This window comes from Mirounga angustirostris, unplaced genomic scaffold, assembly GCF_029215605.1.
Source record: "Mirounga angustirostris isolate CCGP_5_RB_7025 unplaced genomic scaffold, mMirAng1.0.hap1 SCAF_12, whole genome shotgun sequence".
In the NCBI taxonomy this organism is placed as follows: Eukaryota; Metazoa; Chordata; class Mammalia; order Carnivora; family Phocidae; genus Mirounga; species Mirounga angustirostris.
In genome coordinates, this window is record NW_026991720.1 from 40,256,326 (window position 1) to 40,275,590 (window position 19,265).

The 19,265-nt window shown below is 42.5% G+C and overlaps 1 protein-coding gene across 9 annotated transcripts in view; it reads left to right on the forward strand.

The window, feature by feature from the left end:
* The window catches only part of ELMO1 (engulfment and cell motility 1), a 520,853-nt gene that overhangs the window by 238,624 nt on the left and 262,964 nt on the right, over positions 1–19,265 (forward strand). For 8 of the 9 annotated variants that reach the window (XM_045864408.3, XM_054505224.2, XM_045864407.2 and 5 more), the window contains one exon: positions 14,072–14,176. In XM_045864408.3, coding sequence (XP_045720364.1) covers positions 14,072–14,176 — 105 coding nt within the window. Of the gene's footprint in view, positions 1–4,682; positions 4,689–14,071; positions 14,177–19,265 lie in introns of those variants that run through there. The other variant, XM_045864417.2, reaches the window with a different exon arrangement.

Sequence of the window (19,265 nt, forward strand, 5' to 3'; positions counted from 1 at the left end):
GCATGGGACTTAACGCTCCAAGCCTGGGCTGCTTATCCCCATATTGTGCTGCCACTGGCATTGGCTTGTATTGCCCTGTGGGGTTGGTTACCCAGGCTCTTTCCTGACGAAGTCCTATCAGGCTTGAAGGACTAGAGTCTTTCCCACCTGTGCAGAGCCAGGCGGGGTGGAGCATCTGGAGGCCATTTATAGGCCCCATGAGCATGGTGGGCACAAGACCCAAGTACTCTTTCTCCCAGCACTCTACTCCCGGGCTGGGCTTTTCTGGGATCTTTTGGGGCGAGGGGCAGCTGTACTTTCTTTGAGCTCTTCCTTGATTTTTTTCCCTGCCCACCCCCTACACACAGGGCCTCTGGGGGAGGTATACTACCTCTCCCAGCTTTACGGATGAAGAATGAGCACTTTGTGAATGAGCAGACCCATCCTGCCCCCTCTGCATGTTGTCTGCCACATGAGAAGTCAGCAAAACTACTTCACATCAGGATGCTGAAGGAAAAAAATGATCCTTGACTAGGAAATGGGGAATAGGAGAGGAAATCATGCTCTTTTGGAGACAAGGGAGGATTTTATAGAAATATGTTCAGAATGGTTTTACAGAAACTGCCCCTATCCACACTGAGCCGGTTCAAGAAAGATTCATTTGTGGAGGGTTGAAATGTTCCTATTAATATTCCTTATCTAAGAGAAACAGAGGAGTCTACTGAATTTCACAAAAAGGTAATATGAAACCTGATCTCTGAGGGTCTTCTTTAATATTTTGCTTCCTCCTTTGTTGTGGAGAATATCTTTCCGTCCTTTACATGCCAACCTACAGCACAGGGAAAAGATAACATAATCAGTATGAAAGTAGTAGCAAAAGCAAGTACCCATTTGCATTTCTGGCAATAACTACTTTTGATCTTACATCGTATTAGTCTATAATATTTAAGGTGCAAAATCCCGAAGTTATTAACCTACTTTAGTTTGATGAGGTCAAATAAGATTAATAAAATATAGACTTTCTAAATTTAAATTTTAATTATGGAATATTTTAATCAGAGAAAAATAACAGGATCTGAAAGGCGTTTGTGTATGTACGCACCACTCAGATTTAACAGTGACTAATATGTTGCTATATTTTCTTCAAACACCTTTATTTTGGGAGGAGGACTATTAAGAAAACAAAACATCACAGGCTCACCTGACATCCAACCCTCTTCCCGTCTGTCCCCTCTCCATCCCTCCTTGGTTCTGTCATGGTGCAGATGTATATTGTTTCCCTGTGCATTTTTTGTATTTCGAGAAACTGGTTGTGGAAATTTCGAGTGAAATTTACTTTGCAAACACATTTTGTGATAACATGATCAGTGTAAAGCCATATGTATATTTTTGAAGTTACTTTTCTGGGAGATATAATTATTAAAGCACCCAGTTATTAGAGGAGGTTGAGGTTCGTAAAATAACTACCAAAAAATAAGTTAGACTTTAAGGAGTCTGTTCCAGTTTCTCTTGCCCTCAACCCTCTGAGAGCCTTACAGATCGTTCCATGTGTGTGTGTGTGTGTGTGTGTGTGTGTGTGTGTGTGTTGGGGGGGGCTTCTGGACGAGGTTCCTAGAGCACATGAGTTCCACAAGGACAAGGACAAACAAGAGCCTTTTTTTTTTTTTTAAAAAAACATAGTAGTTTTTAATTCCATCTAATCTGTTTGCTAAGGTTAGGGGCAACTTGGTATTCACATGCTATTTACCTAACATTTCCAATAGTTCTCATCCTCTTTCAGAGTTTATTGCCTCTGGTTGGTAGTGGGCTCAAATTCTGATTTTTCAGATCCTCATTCTCAGGAATGAGAAAGTCATGATCACTCTGTCTGCAGATGGGCAGATTTATATGGGTGAAACCAAACCAAAGGATTGCCCGCAGTTCTATTGGCTGTGATGAGTGGCACCCAGGAGGGGAGCTAATTCCTCCTTGGTATTGGCTGATTTCATAGTGGAGGGGCGTGCGTCACAAGATGGATGCACTTTTAAAACTTTATTTAAAAAAGTAATTTCAGTACTGATTTTCAAGCCAGATCTGTGGCACACCCTCTGGTCTTTTTATCCTCAGCTCCAGCTGATTCCCTTTGGAGTTGCTTCCAATTTATTCTCTAGAAAGCATCTCCTTTCAATAACTTCCACTGGGGGTGAGTACATCTATTTAGCTCAATTGTTATTAGGTTGAACCATGTGAAATTCCATTTCCGTAGGTCAAAAATGGTCGGATATCAGTAGTTTTAGTGGTTCAACACAATCGGTTTGGGGAACCCTAAACATTTACAGGTCAGAGGACTTTCGAGCTGATGAGTCCCATCAAGATCATATAGTTGTCCAGCTGCCGCCATTTACAAGCGATCACCTTGGCGCTGGCCCGGGATTGCCCGGTTGTCCCCTGACAAACTGTGAGGTGTGGTGTAAACTGTCAGGCTCTAGGAGGTGCTGGCTTAAAAGGCTCAGGATAAATGGGGGGGGGGGGTCCTTTGGGCCCAGAGGACTGTACCCACATGACAGGGCAGGCACATTGAGCAAACTCCCTGAAATGGCTCAAGTTCATGAGGCCTAAAGGACCTGAGTTTGCCTCAGGGTCTGAGAATTTGGATCAGACAGGACCTGTTCTGGGCTTCTTCCATCTGAATGGAACACTTCTCATCCCACAGTGTCTGAAATGCTGTCTGTAGGATTCAGGCCATACACCTGCCTACACAGGACTCACCTGGGCAGAGGGCAGGTGGAGATGAGCCTTTCTGCCCCAGTGCGTCCCTTTGGCATAGCTGGATACCAACCTACAGGGAAGGCTTCAGCATAGGGTTCAGAACAGGGTCCTGGATAAGAATTCAAACGGTTTCTCACGCTCTTCTGCGTAATGATCTCTGTTCCTTTTTGCTAGAGAACGATGGACACACCTCTAATCTAAGTAAAAAATCAATAGAGAAAATTAGAAAGATGTGTGGACATGTAGAAAAAAAATCTCCCACCTTCCTACCACCATAAATAATTACTATTAATACTTAGGTAGATTTCTTTCCAGTTTTTAAAAACATTTAAAAAAATTCCTAGTTACATGCTAAGTCTATATCTTGATATCTCTAATACATATATACTGTATGGGACAAGAATATATAGAGTACTCTAGATAAAATACACATGGCCAAGGAATACATACTACTATAGAAATTCTACACAGACTACAACATACATTTTATATTTCTATCTTTTTCACTTATGGTAACTAAGTACTCTATGAACACAATTTTTAAAGGCTGTGTAATATTCTATCAAGTGATTTTTTCCTCCCATTGTGTAGTTACCCATTTCTCTTTTTAGAAGACTGCTTAAGAACATGAATTCTGAACTGTTGGGTTCAAATCCCAACAAAATGGTTGTGTGAACGTGGCAAGATACCACTATGCCTCTGTTTCTTCATCTTTAAAAGAGGCATAAGAATTCTATTTATTCTGTTGTGGAAAAGAGACCATAGTCTTCAGATTTATTTATTTTTATTTTCTTTGTTTCTTTTAAAATTTTTTTTTCATAGTCTACAAATTTAAAAGCCAGACTTTGCCATTTACAAGAGCTGCATTGACAGGAAGAAGGAGGAGAACACTTACTAGCCACAATCCAGGTTCCTAACATAGCAAGTTGCAAGCAGGCTTCTACACCCGAATATATCAAAGGCCCGCTGCAAGGTTTGCCTTTAGTCAGGATGGGAACAGGGGCCCAAAGACACTAGGGTGGGGCATAGAGTCAGGAGCTAAAGGTATTGAAACCATTCTGTTCAACATAACAGAATTTGTCCTTGGCAATCTTTAAAATAATTATAATATTTATACAGCAGAGTGAAGCATTGAATATTTACAAAGGGGTCATGGTGTTGTACAGGGAGCAGAACGTTAGCATTTATTTGTTAGTTGAGTTTTTTAACTTCTGTGAAGGAGGAACTGATTTTCTTTTCTTTTTTTTTTGAAGATTTTATTTATTTGACAGAGACAGACACAGCGAGAGAGGGAACACAAGCAGGGGGAGTGGGAGAGGGAGAAGCAGGCTTCCCGCGGAGCAAGGAGCCCAATGCGGGGCTCAATCCCAGGACCCTGGGACCATGACCTGAGCTGAAGGCAGATACACTGATTTTCTTAACTCAAAGGGTCGCTGTGAGAACAGAATGCATCAAATAGGGGAAGGCAATCTCTTCTTGTAAAGGGCCAGGTAATAAATATTTTAGGCTTTGCAGGCCATATGCGAAAGCAGCCACAGAATATGTAAATAAATGAGCATGGCTGTGTTCCAATAAAGCTTGCTTTATGCATTGAAATTTGAATTTCATGTAATTTTCACATGTCACAGATTATTATTCCTCTTTTGATAAAAAAAAAAAAGATTTAAAAATGTAAAACTTCCCTTCCAACCACAACTGTGCATAAGTAAGTGGTGGACCCCATCTGGCCCCTGGCTGTAGGAACCTCTGGCTCAGAAATAGCCCTCAGCACCCATTAAGTGCTGTGTGTGCGCGTGGGCTCCCACAGTCAGAGCCGTTACCACGTCACTGTCTCTACCCTAGGGCTATGCAGTGCCAGTCCTGGAGGAGGCCAGGGTGGCCGCACGCAGGCCCCTGCATCCCTTTGACCTCCTGGGAATCTGTCCATAGCAGCCACAGCTTCATCAGCTCTTGGCTTCATTGTGGCAAAGCGCTCCCTTCCAAAGGCTGCTTGGTGAGCTGTGCTGGAATCTGGGGACCAGGCTTCCTGACCCATGAGCTAGGCCTGCTCTGGAGCGAAGGTAGCACGCGTTCTGTGTCCTCTGGCCTACCTTTACCCTGTGCTCTTGCTGGGCATGGGTGACGAAGAGAGACAGAGACACCTGCCGTGCATGGCCGTGGCTAGATCATGTCCTTTTCCAAGTAACAAGGGAGGGGAGAAAAGGGGCTTCTGAACAAGGTGCTAGAGACCCGAGCTGGAAGTGAAGGGAAGAACCAGTGGGGATTCACTCTAGCATGAGCCACGGTGCTTGGATGGTGCAGAATCCTGGGCGTGCTCAGCTCCGTAGAGAAATTGCAGATATCTTTATAAACTTTGACAGCATTATTTCATTATTCATGAAGGCTTTTTTTTTTTAAACCATAACCAGCTTCATTTTAAAGGAAATTTATTCTCAAGGCATTTTTTAATTGAGTTTTTATGGTAATTCTTTGTGTTGACTGTTGAATCAACATTCCAAATAAACTATTCACGTTTATCCTTTTATTCAGTAAGTCTCAACTCTGCCTGTTCAATAATGAAGTGAGAGGAAACCCAGAATTTTCTGAATTGTACACATGGCAATTGCATGGCCTTTTCGGACCTCTTAAGAGTAATTTTTATAAAGGACATTATTTTTTTTTTATTTTATTTTTATTTTTTTTTAGATTTTTTATTTATTTATTTGTCAGAGAGAGAGCAGGAACACAAGCAGGGAGAGTGGAAGGCAGAGGGAGAAGCAGGCTCCCTGCCAAGCAGGGAGCCCGATGCGGGGCTCGATCCCAGGACCCTGGGATCATGACCTGAGCCGAAGGCAGACGCTTAACGACTGAGCCACCCAGGCGTCCCTAAAGGACATTATTTTTTAACTAAGGAAATTTGCCTTAAATCCAGAATTTTTGGTGTGATCTACCATTGTGTGCCCACGTAGAGTTATTTATGAGTGTGCGTGTGTGCACGTGTGTGCTTCAGAGTGGTATTGTGAAGACTTTTGATAACTCTGGAGACGCAAGTTTTTTGAAGGCGATTACTATTTTATTTATTTATTATTATTTTAAATGCCTCTGAAAAATCATTTTATTTTAATTCCAGTATAGTGAACATACAGTGTTATGTTAGTTTCAGGTGTATAATACAGTGATTTAAATACTATTTCGTGTTTGGATGAAACTGATCATGTCAGGCCCCATGGGCCTCGTGTAGGAATAGAGAGCCAACCTTACTTGATGAGAGGAGGAATGAACCAGTGACTATGAGGCATCGAAAGGTCATTGGCACCAATCCTCTGCCCTTTTGTTGTCTCCTTGGCACTCCCGTACATCCAGTCCTTGTCTCGGTATTTCTTTTCTTTTTTTTTAAGATTTTATTTATTTACTTGAGAGAGAGAGAGCGAACGAGAGAGCATGAGCGGGGGGAGCAGCAGAGGGAGAGGGAGAAGCAGACTCCCCGCTGAACAGGGAGCCTGACGCGGGACTCGATTCCAGGACCTGAGCCGAAGGCAGACGCTTAACTGACTGAGCCACCCAGGCGCCCCCTGTCTCAGAATTTCTAAGGACAGGAACTTCTCAGCTAATTCTATTTTTCTTTTAGCTGCACAGAATAATATTCATCCTTCAGATGCCTGCAGGCAGTAGGAGTAGTTCAACTCACAACGCCCATCCCGCCTCGAACACCACACCACACAACCCTTTCTTTTCTCCCTGGGCCAAATAACTAAATTAGTTTTTTTCCCCCAACTTTTCTGTTATGCCTTCTGTTCAGACATTTCTGCCTCTTTCTGGCCGCACTTGTGTGCATGATTTCCTGCTGGCTCGCTGTGTGTGTGCTGGAACTGTGTACTGTGTCCAGATGGGGCCTGACTTGGGACCAGTCTGTGGAACCTCCTTTGTTCTTCTTGTTGTGCTCCTCTTAATGAAACCCAGCGTATCAGAGGCTTCTGACTGCCACGTAAAGTGGACTCTTCTTGGACTTACTGTCAACTCTGACTCCCAGTTCTTGATGGTATCAATGGTCTTGAACTCTCCCAGGTTTCAGAACAGTTCCAGGGAGGGGGTTCCTTTAGTGACAGTAGGTGGTTGCAGATGGTCCTAGAGCTCAGGTAAGCCAGAGGTAGTATCCAAATGATGAGTGTGGACTTGCCAAACCAGGGGAAGCAGCCAGGTTGAAGGGCAGGAGGTAGCAGGTGGGGGAATGGAATGACAGAGGCCAGCAGAGGTATTAGAGAGGCCAGGCAGGGAGAAGAGCAGGTGGTGCTGAAAGGGAGGTACAGTGGGCAACCGAGGTGGCTGAGAATCTGCTGTCCTGTACCCTTAGCAGCTTATCGGGTGTTTCTTTCATGCAGATCTTTTGTATTTTTACCTAAAAGAATAAAATTTTAATGATGAGGAGCTGGGCTCTGATGAATTATTCATAAGCCAGATTTCCCTTATTCTCTAGATGTGTGCTTGAATTTAAAAAAAAATTTTTACAGGACTTTACATTTTTGTGATTAAACTTCTTGCTAATGTGGCCCATCTTCTTTTTCTCCAAAGACCTTTTGAACCTAAATAGGAAAAAAAAAAAACCACTATAGAATTCAAGTGGTGACTCTGCCACTTACTAGCCATGATTTTGCACAAGTGCCTGGGTCAGAACTCTCAGCTGTAGGAAGAAATGAATAACATTTATCTCATTCATAATACTCCCCTCATTGGGTAATCAGGAAGATTAAATGAAATCCCACATTTAAGTGCCTGGCATGATGCCCACCAGGACCAGTCCCAGCTGTTCACAGATTTTTTTTTTCTGCTTCTCAGCATATTCACCATCTTGCCCATTTGTAGGGCAGATTTGAGAGGGTGCCTTCTCTGTATTCATCCAAACTGTTGATTTTTATTGAATTTAATGGAGAGAGACCAGGGCCAGAATCAAAGATTTATAGAAGCTGCTTCTAGGACTCTTTGGAACATTGGTCTATGTTGGGGACCACAAAGTCGGATGCTATCGAGAGCCTCCTTATATAAATGTGCAAAGTAGCCAATGACAGAGGGTGGGGCCTGCATGTCCCACCTAGAGCAGGCTTCTTCTTCTTCTTCTTCTTCTTTTTTTTTTTTTTTTTTGAGTAACAGATGATTATCAACGTAGTTTTGTGTTTTGTACATATTTAGTTAAACATCGATTGCATGAGATTTTGATGTTTCTTTTTCACACAGTTCTTTTCTTTTTCATTTCAAGTCCCAACCTAGACCCTGTGGAAATCTGACCCTAATTCAAACAGTTCTTTTTTAAAATCTTATTTTATTTAAATTCAATTAATTAATATTTGGTGTATTATTAGTTTCAGAGATAGAGGTCAGAGATTCATCAGTTACATGTAACACCCAGTGCTCATCACATCATGTGCCATCCTTAATGCCCATCACCCGGTTACCCCATCCCCCTACTCCCCTCTCTCCTGCAACTCTCAGTTTGTTTCCTATAGTTAAGAGTCTCTTATGGTTTGCCTCCCTCTCTGAATTCGTCTTGTTTTATTTTTCCCTCCCTTCCCTTATGATCCTCTGTTTTGTTTCTTAAATTCTATATGAGTGAAATCATATGATAATTGTCTTTCTCTGACTTACTTTGCTTAGCATAATATCCTCTAGTTCCATCCATGTTGTTGCAAATGGTAAGATTTCATTTTTTTTGATGGCTGAGTAATATCCCATTGTGTGTACAATGTGTTAATGTAAAGTCCTATAAAAAATGTACACACACACACACACACGCACGCACCCCCCACATCTTCTTTATTCATTCATCTTTGGATGGATATCTGAACGAGCAGGCATTTCAATAAAAGTCACTGCCTGGGCGCCTGGGTGGCTCAGATGGTTAAGCGTCTGCCTTCGGCTCAGGTCATGATCCCAGGGTCCTGGGATCGAGTCCCGCATCGGGCTCCCTGCTCCTTGGGAGCCTGCTTCTCCCTCTGCCTCTCTCTCTCTCTTTCTGTCTCTCATGAATAAATAAATAAAATCTTTAAAAAAAAAATAAAAGTCACTGCCTAACCAAACCCTTGTTACAGGGAGTCAAGGTTCCAGCTCCACTAGCTGGTGGATGTAAGTCCCTAACACACTCTTGCATTCGGCTACGGTGGAGGGCAGTGGCTTTCAAAGTATGGCCCAGCAGCCATCAGTAGCACCTGGGAACTTATATGAATGCAAATTCTTGGGCCTCACCCCAGACCTACTGAATCAGAACCAGGGTGTGGAAGGGGCAGCAATCTCTTGGGCCGGAGCCTCTAGGACATTCCGACCACTCTCAGATTTGAGACCCACTGATTTAGGAACATGTTCTCAACTGTAGCTGGACATTGGATCATCTGCGGAGCTTTAAAAATCCAGTTACTTGGTTCCCACCCACAGTTTCTCATTGAACTGATTTGGGGTACAGCCTGGACATCAGGATTTTTCAAAGCTCCCCAGGGGATTTTCAGGTGCATCCTAGGTTGATAACTGCACTTCTAGGGAGCCTGTTGAAATGCCCATGTACTCCATTCTCCCGGGTGGGAGGTGAGGAGTGGGACACATGTGTAGTCTGACAGAGCTCCCAAGTGATCTGTACCAATCAAACCCTGCCTCCCCTTGGAGAACGTGACCTTAAACTACCAGCCTCACCAAATATCCTTGAGAGGGCTTTTCGTGGACTGAATATTCACTCAATGTGATTTGTTTTAAAGGTTGCTTTTAATGCTATATTTGTTCAGCAAATGTAGACGCTCATATAGCACAAATATTAACTCCTAAATTCTCAAAGGCTTTCCCCACCATATGCCATCTGGCAAGCATTATTGTCATCATCTCTTTATTATCCACACTAATGAAGGACTAGCATGGTATTGGTAATTGAAAAACACAGATCATTTAAAAATCATTCAGGCTAGTGCTGGCCCTGCTTCCCCAACCAGGAAGCATTCAGGAGTAGAAAATATTGACTGATGACAGTTTCCTACCTTCCCTGTGGAGGTACTAATACATCTTATTTTAGTCAGAAATGTGCGTGATAGAAGAAGCGAGAGGCTTCTAAATTATAATTGCTTTTTTTCTGAATAAAGGAGTCTGTTTTCTCGATGAGAAGCCAAAAGCACAAAGCAGATAAACAGTGAATATATTTAAAATGCATTTGTACATTGGAACCAGTGGATTCACAGTGTGCTTTAGTAGAAGTTGCATGGGATTTGAGGAATCAGTGGGTCTGGATCCTAGACCTTATTCTGCTAATTGCTTATGTTATTTGAAATGAGCCATTTCAGCCACCACTGGGCCTCCAAGTGTGGTCCCCATCCAGCACCATCAACATCACTGGGGAATTGGTTAGAGATTCAAATTCTCAGACCCATTACAACTCTTCGGAATCAGAGACTATGGGGTGAGACCAGGACTTGGTGCCCTCTAGGAGATTTGAACGGCTGCTCAAGTTCTATCATCACCGTTCTCTACCAAGGTGCAGTTTTCTCATCTATAAAATAAGGCTATCAGTAGATAATGTCTGAAGGCCATCCCAGCTCTTCAGTGGCCTTGATGTATGGCCTGAAACGGGTTAGAAGATTCTCTGTCTTGGGCCTTGAACCTTTCCTTGGATGTGTGATTGAAATAACTCAGCTAAAAAGCTAGCATGTGGGTAACAGAAGAGAAACAGATCTCTGGGAGCTCTATACCCAAACACCTCCTAGAATGTTCACTATAAAATAAATTGTGCTTTCTTCAACTGCTTGGTACCATTTTCCCAAAATGAAAAACCCCGGTGCTTTGGAAGGGGAGGCAGACGCTACCCCCTTCTCTGGGGGCTGAGAGCTGTCTGTTGTGATTCACGGAGCGGCGCTTCTACAGGAACTAACAAATGGCGTCTCAGAAGGATGTACAGGGGTACACAGGCTTTGCAGTAAAACAAGGGGAAATTTCAAGCTATTTATCAAAGCTTTTGCAGCTTCCATTTCAAGACAGGTGGAAAGAAATAACATGGAACAAGAAAAGAAAATAAATCTGTATCCAGAGCATCTCATAAATAAGAAAGGAGTGGGGAAGCTGTTGGCCTTGCTGGATTCTCAGAGTATTTTTGTCACAGTATAGAAAGCTTTCAAATGTTTTGGCATGTAATTCATATACTTTTTTTCATTATCAAAATCTGTGGTTATAAAATCATTTCACTGGCTATTAAGATCAAAAGAGAAAAAGGAAACAAGCATTTCAAGGAGAGGGAGACTGGGAAAATGATACCTGAAGTTAAAAGAGAGGGAGAAGAAGAGCGAGAGAGCAAGAGAGCGGTGGTTCACTCACAAATACAAAATAATTTTTTTTTCATCTAAAATGCAGTGATGCTTTATAATTTAGGACAAGTCATAGGAAATCAAAGGGAATTTTCTAATTGGCTTTTGTTTAGTAAGAGCCTATTTGCTGGAGACAATAGGGCATGGTTTATTGAACATGAGAGAGACTTTGGTCTGTTATGTCTGGGAGGGGTGGCGAAATTTTAACTTTTATTTGAAAGGATGGATCACAGGCCCACTTTGCCGGAGCGAATGATGTTGGTTGCGCAGAACCACAGCCAACGAGGACCTGCGTTGGTCCTCTTTGTGAAATTCCCAGCAGTGTCCAGTTGACCAACGACTTGCCACTAAAATCCTGGTTAAAAGCCCATGCTCTGAGTTCAGATTCTGCCTGTACCGCACATTGGCTCTGCAACTGTGGGCAAGCTCCCCACATGCTCAGCCTGGCTCCTTGTCTTTCAGAGCAAGATAATAATAGAACCTACGTTGTGGGAGTTTTATGAGGACGAAGGGTGAGCCTATGCAAGGTACTTTACATCATGCCTGACACGTAGTAGGCATTATTGTATTGGGACTACTTGCCAAATAGCTCTGTCTCTTTAAGAGACTCCTAAAAATAAACTACATGATTTCTTAACTGTACGACCTTCTGAGAGCACTATTTGATACCCTCCATGTGTGCCTAAGGAGGGGTGTGATTGGTAGGAGGCTCCGCGTGGATCCTGGGAGCACAACGGACACAAGACAAATGACCCTTGAGCCGTGGGGGCTTGCTGCCTGGTCAGCTTCCCTGACATAGCTCTGCGGGGTTATTCGAACTGGATTCGGAGGAACTAATTTTTGTCATTTGACTTCCTTTTTGTGTGTCTATTTTGGGAATGGACTCAGACCAACGCTAGATATAGGTGTGAAGTAAATGTCATGTTTTTCTCGTTTATATTTGACACACTCTTCTTGGTTGGCTGGGCCATGTTCATAGCAGCTAATATTGATTAGCCTATATTTTTCTCAAGTACACTTTTCTCAGGCTATGTGAAGTCTGAACGCTAACAGTACCAAAATAAATTCATTCGACTTATAAGCCGGGGGGAGGGAACAAAGTAGGAACAAAAGCATGCCGAGACATATTGTCCAAACAAGACATTGCCTGCTCTGCCAAATCCAAGCTGTGAGGCCCTGGGCGAGCTTCTTGTCTCATCTGAGTGGCAGTTTCCCATCTGTAAAAGTGGGGATAATAGTAATAATGCCCAGCGCCTAGTTATTATTAGAGAATACATGTAAAACACCAGCTAGTGCTGGCCCTCAGCAAGTACTCAGCAAATACCAACTTTTAACATGTTACTTTAAAATGTTAAAATCTAACATATCAAAGTCAAAATAATAAATTTATGTATAATGGAGGAATTCCACTCTTTTCCTCTAAAGAACTAAAGCTGTCATAAAACCTTTCATTATGAGTTACTTTTTAGACAGAATCTCTGGTCATTTCTTTCCAGCCTTTTGATCCCCTTGTTATTGAATACAAGCCTCTGACGCTCTTCCTCCAGTGGGTATCAGATGAAGGCTGAACCCCACTGCATTTGATCTGCCCAGTGATTTTCATTTTTGTTACAATTATATTTATTTTAGGAGATGTATCTTTCTTATCATAAGTGGTAGTATTTTGGTATTTTAAAATCTTTCCAACATCTTTTTTTTTTTTTAAGGTTTTATTTATTTGAGAGAGAGAGCACAAGCAGTGGGAGAAACAGGCTCCCTGCTAAGCAGGGAGCCCTACGTGGGGCTCAATCCCAGGACACCAGGGTCATGACCCGAGCCAAAGGCAGATGCTTAACTGACTGAGCCACCCAGGTGCCCCAAATCTTTCCAACATCTTAAATTAATCAGAATAAAATGCTAAAATAAAATACTGATATCACTGCACTGACCCAACTTGCTATAGAGATATGGACAGAGATGCTCTCGAAACTGTGAAACGGGCCAGTAGTCCTATAATTTTAGATGTCCTTTATTAGCTCATAATTTTTTTTTTCAAAGCAGAATGGAAAAGACAGTTTAAATTTACTCTTCAATAATGTAGAAAAGTGTCGGTTGTTTGAACCTTGAACAAGTGAACAAGAAGGTCTTCCCGTACTTGAATTAGAAAAAATTGCAGTGAACCAAAATTTCCCTGGCAAATCAGAGATTCAAGCTGTTTATTAAGACATATTCAGGAACAAAACAAAAATAATGTAGTTGCATACAAATTAGCTGGGTTATGAGGTAAAAGCAGTTTTCTTTATTATCTCTTTAACATTTCTTTTTCATCTCCTCAACACCAAAAAAAAAAAAAAAATGACTTCCTTAAATCATTTACCATTTAGATCTGAATTTTGGAGACAGATCTTGGTGATCATTTTCAACGATTAATGGTGGAGAGTGTTTGCAGCTCTGAGCAGTAGTCTTGTGGTGTTTGCTGAGTGATCTTGAGCATTTGGAGAATTTGCTGGGCATATTTGTAGCTATTATTTTGTCTCTGTGGCTCTTGGCACTGTGTGTAGTGACCCCAAAGCCAGAAAGCTGCCTGACAGCAAGCTGGTGTCAGGACCGTGTAGACACCTGAATTTTATCAAGTGTCTATGCTCAGAGGCCTGCAGATGGTGTAAGCCTGGACAGGTCGTGACGTCCATGGGCGGGTGTGGCTGTACTCAGCCCTGACACCTGAGCATGAGGAAGTTAAGGTGCAGAAGGATGAATGCCAGAGATGTGGCCTCATCCCAGGTCTCCCTCCCCAAATGTTATTGGTTCCATCAACAGCACAGCCACCAGAAGGGCAGTTTTTATATTATTTTCTTTTCCCCACAGGGCCCTACGTCTAAGAATAATCTTATATTTTGCTCTTCAGCTGAGTTTCCTAACCCCGGATAGGAAAGCTGCACCTGTAGAAAGTAAAGCCCCTACCGCCACCCCAGGAGGTTCACGTGAAGATAGAAAATGTCATGCTCCTTGATTATTTGGAACTGGGGAAAGAATTAACTTGATCAAACATTTTGTTTTAATCACAGAATCATGTCAACCCCGCCATGGACTTCACCCAGACGCCTCCCGGGATGTTGGCCCTGGACAATATGCTGTACTTTGCCAAACACCACCAGGATGCCTACATCCGGGTAAGCATGCAGTCTTTCATCTGCTGTAGTGTTCCTACTAAATTTGAATTTCTAACTTACAGATATGGAGTGGCTCTGGAGTTTTGGCTTTCCCCATTCAGTAAAAGAAATATTAAAATTAAATGAAATCAATAGGGACACTGAAACCGAGATTTTTAACTTAAATTTTCTCACGTGATGACATTAAAAAAAAAAACACACACACACACAGTAGATACCGGAAAACGTCTTATATATAGTTCTACAATGAATTATGACGAAAACTCTTAAATAGCCAGGAAGATAAATGATCTATCCCAAACCTGCACAATCCCAACTTTAGTGGAGACCCCTGAGGCTTATTCCACTTGTGGGAAGAGAGACCGAGGATTCTCTCTGGTTCTGCTTCTGTTCAGTCCAATGCTGGAGACCCGATAAGATAAACAAAAAGAAAGAGAAGAATGGGAGAGATGGGGAGGGAAGAGAAATGCCTTCTCTCATATTTCATAACAAACTAGTGAAACTCCCAACTACCGAGAGGGAGACTCCTTTGTGGGCAGGGCAGAAGGAAACCGGAAGGTGCCCCCTGCTGAGTGGGCCGTGCAGGTGTGGGAAGGACCAAGTGTGAACCAGCAGGAGCCTAGGGACAGTGACATAGGGCTGCCCCACGGGAGGCCCTGGATTTGTGCTGACCCCTATCCCCTGTCCTCAGGGAGAGGGACCCAGATTCAGTGGGGTTGAGGTATATCATCCAAGATTGAGATGGAGGAGGATATGAATTAATGGGACAAGGGAATAGGCAAGTGGTTAAAAAGATGACTAGATCTCAGCTTAGAAAATACTTGATGAATGGATTGCCTAATGCAGCAAGAGTAAGGCTCAGACTAGAAGAAGATGAGTCTGTTACTCTGACGTTCTCTGTTGGATCCCTCTTGGCAGCACTGGCTTTCTGGAGACCGGGGTTCAAGACCTGGCACCGTCATGGTCTAGTGATGTAAATGTGCGCAATTCCTTTTGTCTAGGCTAAAGTTTCTTCTCCGAACAAGGGAGCAGTACTCCCCCAGGAGGCATTTGGAAATGTATGGGTAGGCTTCATTGTCACCATGCCAGATGGGGAGGGAAGAGAAATGCCTTCTCTCATATTTCATAGCAAACTAGTGAACTCCCAACTACCGAGAGAGGGAGACTCTTTTGTGGGCAGGACAGAAGGAAACCGGAGGGTGCCCCCTGCTGAGTGGGCAATGCAGGTGTGGCCAAAGCCTGTAATTCATGGGACACTCTGCACAGTGAAAGATTGTTCTACCCAGCAGCGGCCCCCTTGAAAAAAGTCATGCCAGATTTCTGAGTTCCCTGTAGGCACTATATTTTAACTTTATGTGTTTTTCTATATATGTGGTTTGACAAGCTTTGATTTATACCAAAATATTATTTGTAATTTGATTATGTAAAGGATTTTATGCATTCCTGCGAATGTTCTGGGATCAGGTGCTTGGTCAGAAATGCAGTCTTTCATAAGAAAATTATTTTTTCATGAAAGTTTAATTTGGCTTATATGCGTGTATATTTATTGCACAGATTTTTTTTCTAGGAATATAATCCCCTCTTACAGTAAGTAAATTAATATTTTTGAGATTCCATATAGTATAGCCTTGGAGGGTTGAGTGTGAAAAGAAGAAGCCAAATAGATATTGAATTTAACATTGATTAATGTTTGTGGATGAAGGTTTCTAAAATTAGAGCTTATTGATGCTGAATGTATTGTTAATTTCATAAAAAGCATACGTCTCATGAAAAGTAATTTAACGTTTGGAGCCCATTTTCCTCAATGGATTCTCTAAACTGTTATAAGTAAAATTAATACATGGCCACTTGAAAGAACTTGATATCTGATAGGGACTTAAAAGAAAAAACTATTTGTAAAGAAAAATGTGACCCTTTTTGTCCACATGCCCTTTTCTATTGTATTATTTTTTTTTTCACATGCCCTTTTCTTTACTGATTAGACAATATCTATATGTGATTCTATCTATATCTCTACATCTATAACTGAGATGTCTTGTTATTTTCTCAAAAGTGTCTCTTTTCCTGATGTTTTCTGTGTCCCATCTGACTTTGGGACATTAACTCCCGGATGGAAAGCCAAAGCTGTTTACATGAACAATTGGGGTTAGGGGATCACATATAAAATCTGAGGCCTTCCGCAAGGAAGTTTTGGGGTGACTCCGGAAACAGTTATCCCAGTAATAGTGAAATGTGGTACAGACAGTAGAAACTGTCATCCCAGACAGCTAATTAAATTTTTTTTTTTAAGATTTTATTTATTTATTTGACAGAGACACAGCGAGAGAGGGAACACAAGCAGGGGGAGTGGGAGAGGGAGAAGCAGGCTTCCCGCTGAGCAGGGAGCCCAATGTGGGGCTCGATCCCAGGACCCTGGGATCATGACCTGAGCCGAAGGCAGACGCTTAACTACTGAGCCACCCAGGCGCCCCACAGCTAATTAAATTTTGATCTGAGTGTTCTCTTCTGAAACATAAAAATGGTTTTGGTTTTTTTTTTAAATAAGTTTATATTTTGATGAAATTTGCTTTCTTTTTGACCAGGTAAATCTCTCCTGTCTGAATGCAGTTATTCATTTACTATTTATATCTTTCATTCAATAAACTCTTATGCTGTACCTGAATATGGCCTCACCCTTCACTTTGCCAGTCACATTTAGTTGAGATATTTAAAAGGAATTATAACACACACATACACACCCACACACAGGCACACACACACATATTTCCTCTTCGCCCCTGACACCCCCCTCCAGCTATCCTGTTCCCTCAAATACCATGTATTTGTATTTTTCTGAATTGTCTTCTTGCCCTGTGTTCTAATTCATCTGCCACTCACTTTTCGACACCCCGTACCAAGGCTTCCACTCATCACTTTCCAGAAGCTGTTCTCCTGCCAAATGGAGAGCAGCCCCCAGCTATCTTCATCTCATCTGGCTTTCCATTGACACTGGACACTATGTGCCATTGACCAGTTTTTTTCTTTTTGCCTGAAGCCAGTCCTGTCTGTCTTGGTTCTCTTCTTGTCCATTTCTCTTCGACTCTCTGGTGGTTTTCTGTCCCTCTGCCTGTCCATCTAATGCACACTATCCCAAGGACTCAACTGTAGACCTTTTTTCTTCTCAGTGACTCAGGCTGCACATGTTTACTGAGTGACTATCAAATGCCCAGGGAGCTAGTTGATGGGGATTCCCCAAAGAACAAGTCACTCATGAGTCCTGTCATGAAGGAATTTACTGTCTAGAGATGGAAAGGAGGGGTGAAGAGATAAATGCCAGGCACTTTCCAAGTCACTTGGAATGTATTTTGATTCGGTGGTGGTAGGGCGGGGAGGATACTGGGGACACCGAGGAGAATCACCAACACATATGTGGGAGTCAGGTCTGGAATGTTTCCTGGAGAAAATGGCATCTACACTAAGACCTATTGGATAATGCTGGATAATCAGATGAAGGGAAGGGGACACGGGAGAGTAATCCAGGTGGAGGGAGACATGCAAACAAGTAAAGGTGTGGCCTTTTTTAGGGAACCAAAATAGTACAGTGTGGCTAAATGGAAGTGCTAAATATGATCTTGGCTTGAGGCAGATGTGGGCTGGTTCATTAGGGACCCCAGAGGCCTTACGAAGGTGTTTGTTTGGACTTTAACCTCAAGGCATTGAAGAATTTCTGAAGTGTTTTAAGTAAAGATGATGTGAGTAAATTTTAGAAAAAACCCTTTCCTGCCAGAAAACAAATGTGAAAAATCAAGACTAGAGGCAAAAATGAACTTGGGGAACTTAAGGAGAAACTGAACTAAGGTAGAGGCAGGAGTACTGGGGAGAAGCAGTTTGAGTGAATTATCTTGGAACTGAAATAAACTGGGCTCTCTCTCTGAGGAAGAGGGAGATGACTGGCTTGAGTGAATGGAAGGACAGTGGTGTCATTAATGAGGGTCTGTGAGGCGCTAGTCATTTGGAGACATCCACACCCTTATATGCATGTGGGATATCTGTCCAGTGGGCGTGTCTAGTAGGCAGTAAGCTGTGGACAGCAGAGCTCAAGCCCAGGTAGACGCCACATTCTGTAAATTCTACATTCTTAAATTTGATCATTACCTTTAATATGTTCATCTAGATTGTTGCCGTATTATCTTAATGGCCTCGCTGTTGAAGTCTGGTATCTTCATGCTCACCTTCCATGCCAGCTTCTAGGATGATCTTTCTAAACAGAGTTCAGAACACTTTGGGAACTAACCCTGGCCCACTAGCCTCCCTCTTGTGGTACCCGGCACATCGTATATTTTAACAATTTTTTGTTAATTGATTAGAGGTTCTCTTTAGTTTTTATTTAAATGGCCTCATGCCAAGGATTAATTTGTTTTTATCATCTGAGAATCATGGGCTTCGTTCCTTTTAACAAAACTACATAAAGACATATTTTTGCAACATGAGTTTATTGACCGGCAGCCTGGTTTCTTGTGTGTTATTTTTTTTTTCTTAAAGATTTTATTTATTTGTCAGAGAGAGAGAGAGAGAGAGAGACAGAGCACAAGCAGTGGGAGAGGCAGAGGCAGAGGGAGAAGCAGACTCCCTGCTGAGCAAGGAGCCTGATGTGGGACTCAATCCCAGGACCCCGGGACCATGACCTGAGCTGAAGGCAGCCGCTTAACTGACTGAGCCACCCAGGCGTCCCTCTTGTGTGTTATTTAAATGTACTCTGTAACTGTGTAATAATGAAAGCACTGGATGTAATTGAATTACCCCACACTTGGACAGGCCCAGAACACGAGGAAGAATTGCAAATCTGAGCATCCCACTATGCCTGGAGTAAAACCTGGAGGCATAGCATGATTTCAGACTTCTGGGTCTTATTTACTGTGCGCATAATTGCTTTCACTTTTTCTGGAGCTGCTTCTCTCCCCAGCTCTCCCCACCAAAGCTCTGTCTGTGAGAGGTGGAAGGTGGCACTTGGCTCTCTCCCATGATCCTGCTGTCATTATTTCACAGATAGGATAATGGTGCAGCGCTGAGTGTGTTGCATGTTTTGTTTTTGTTTGCCTTTTTTGTTTTG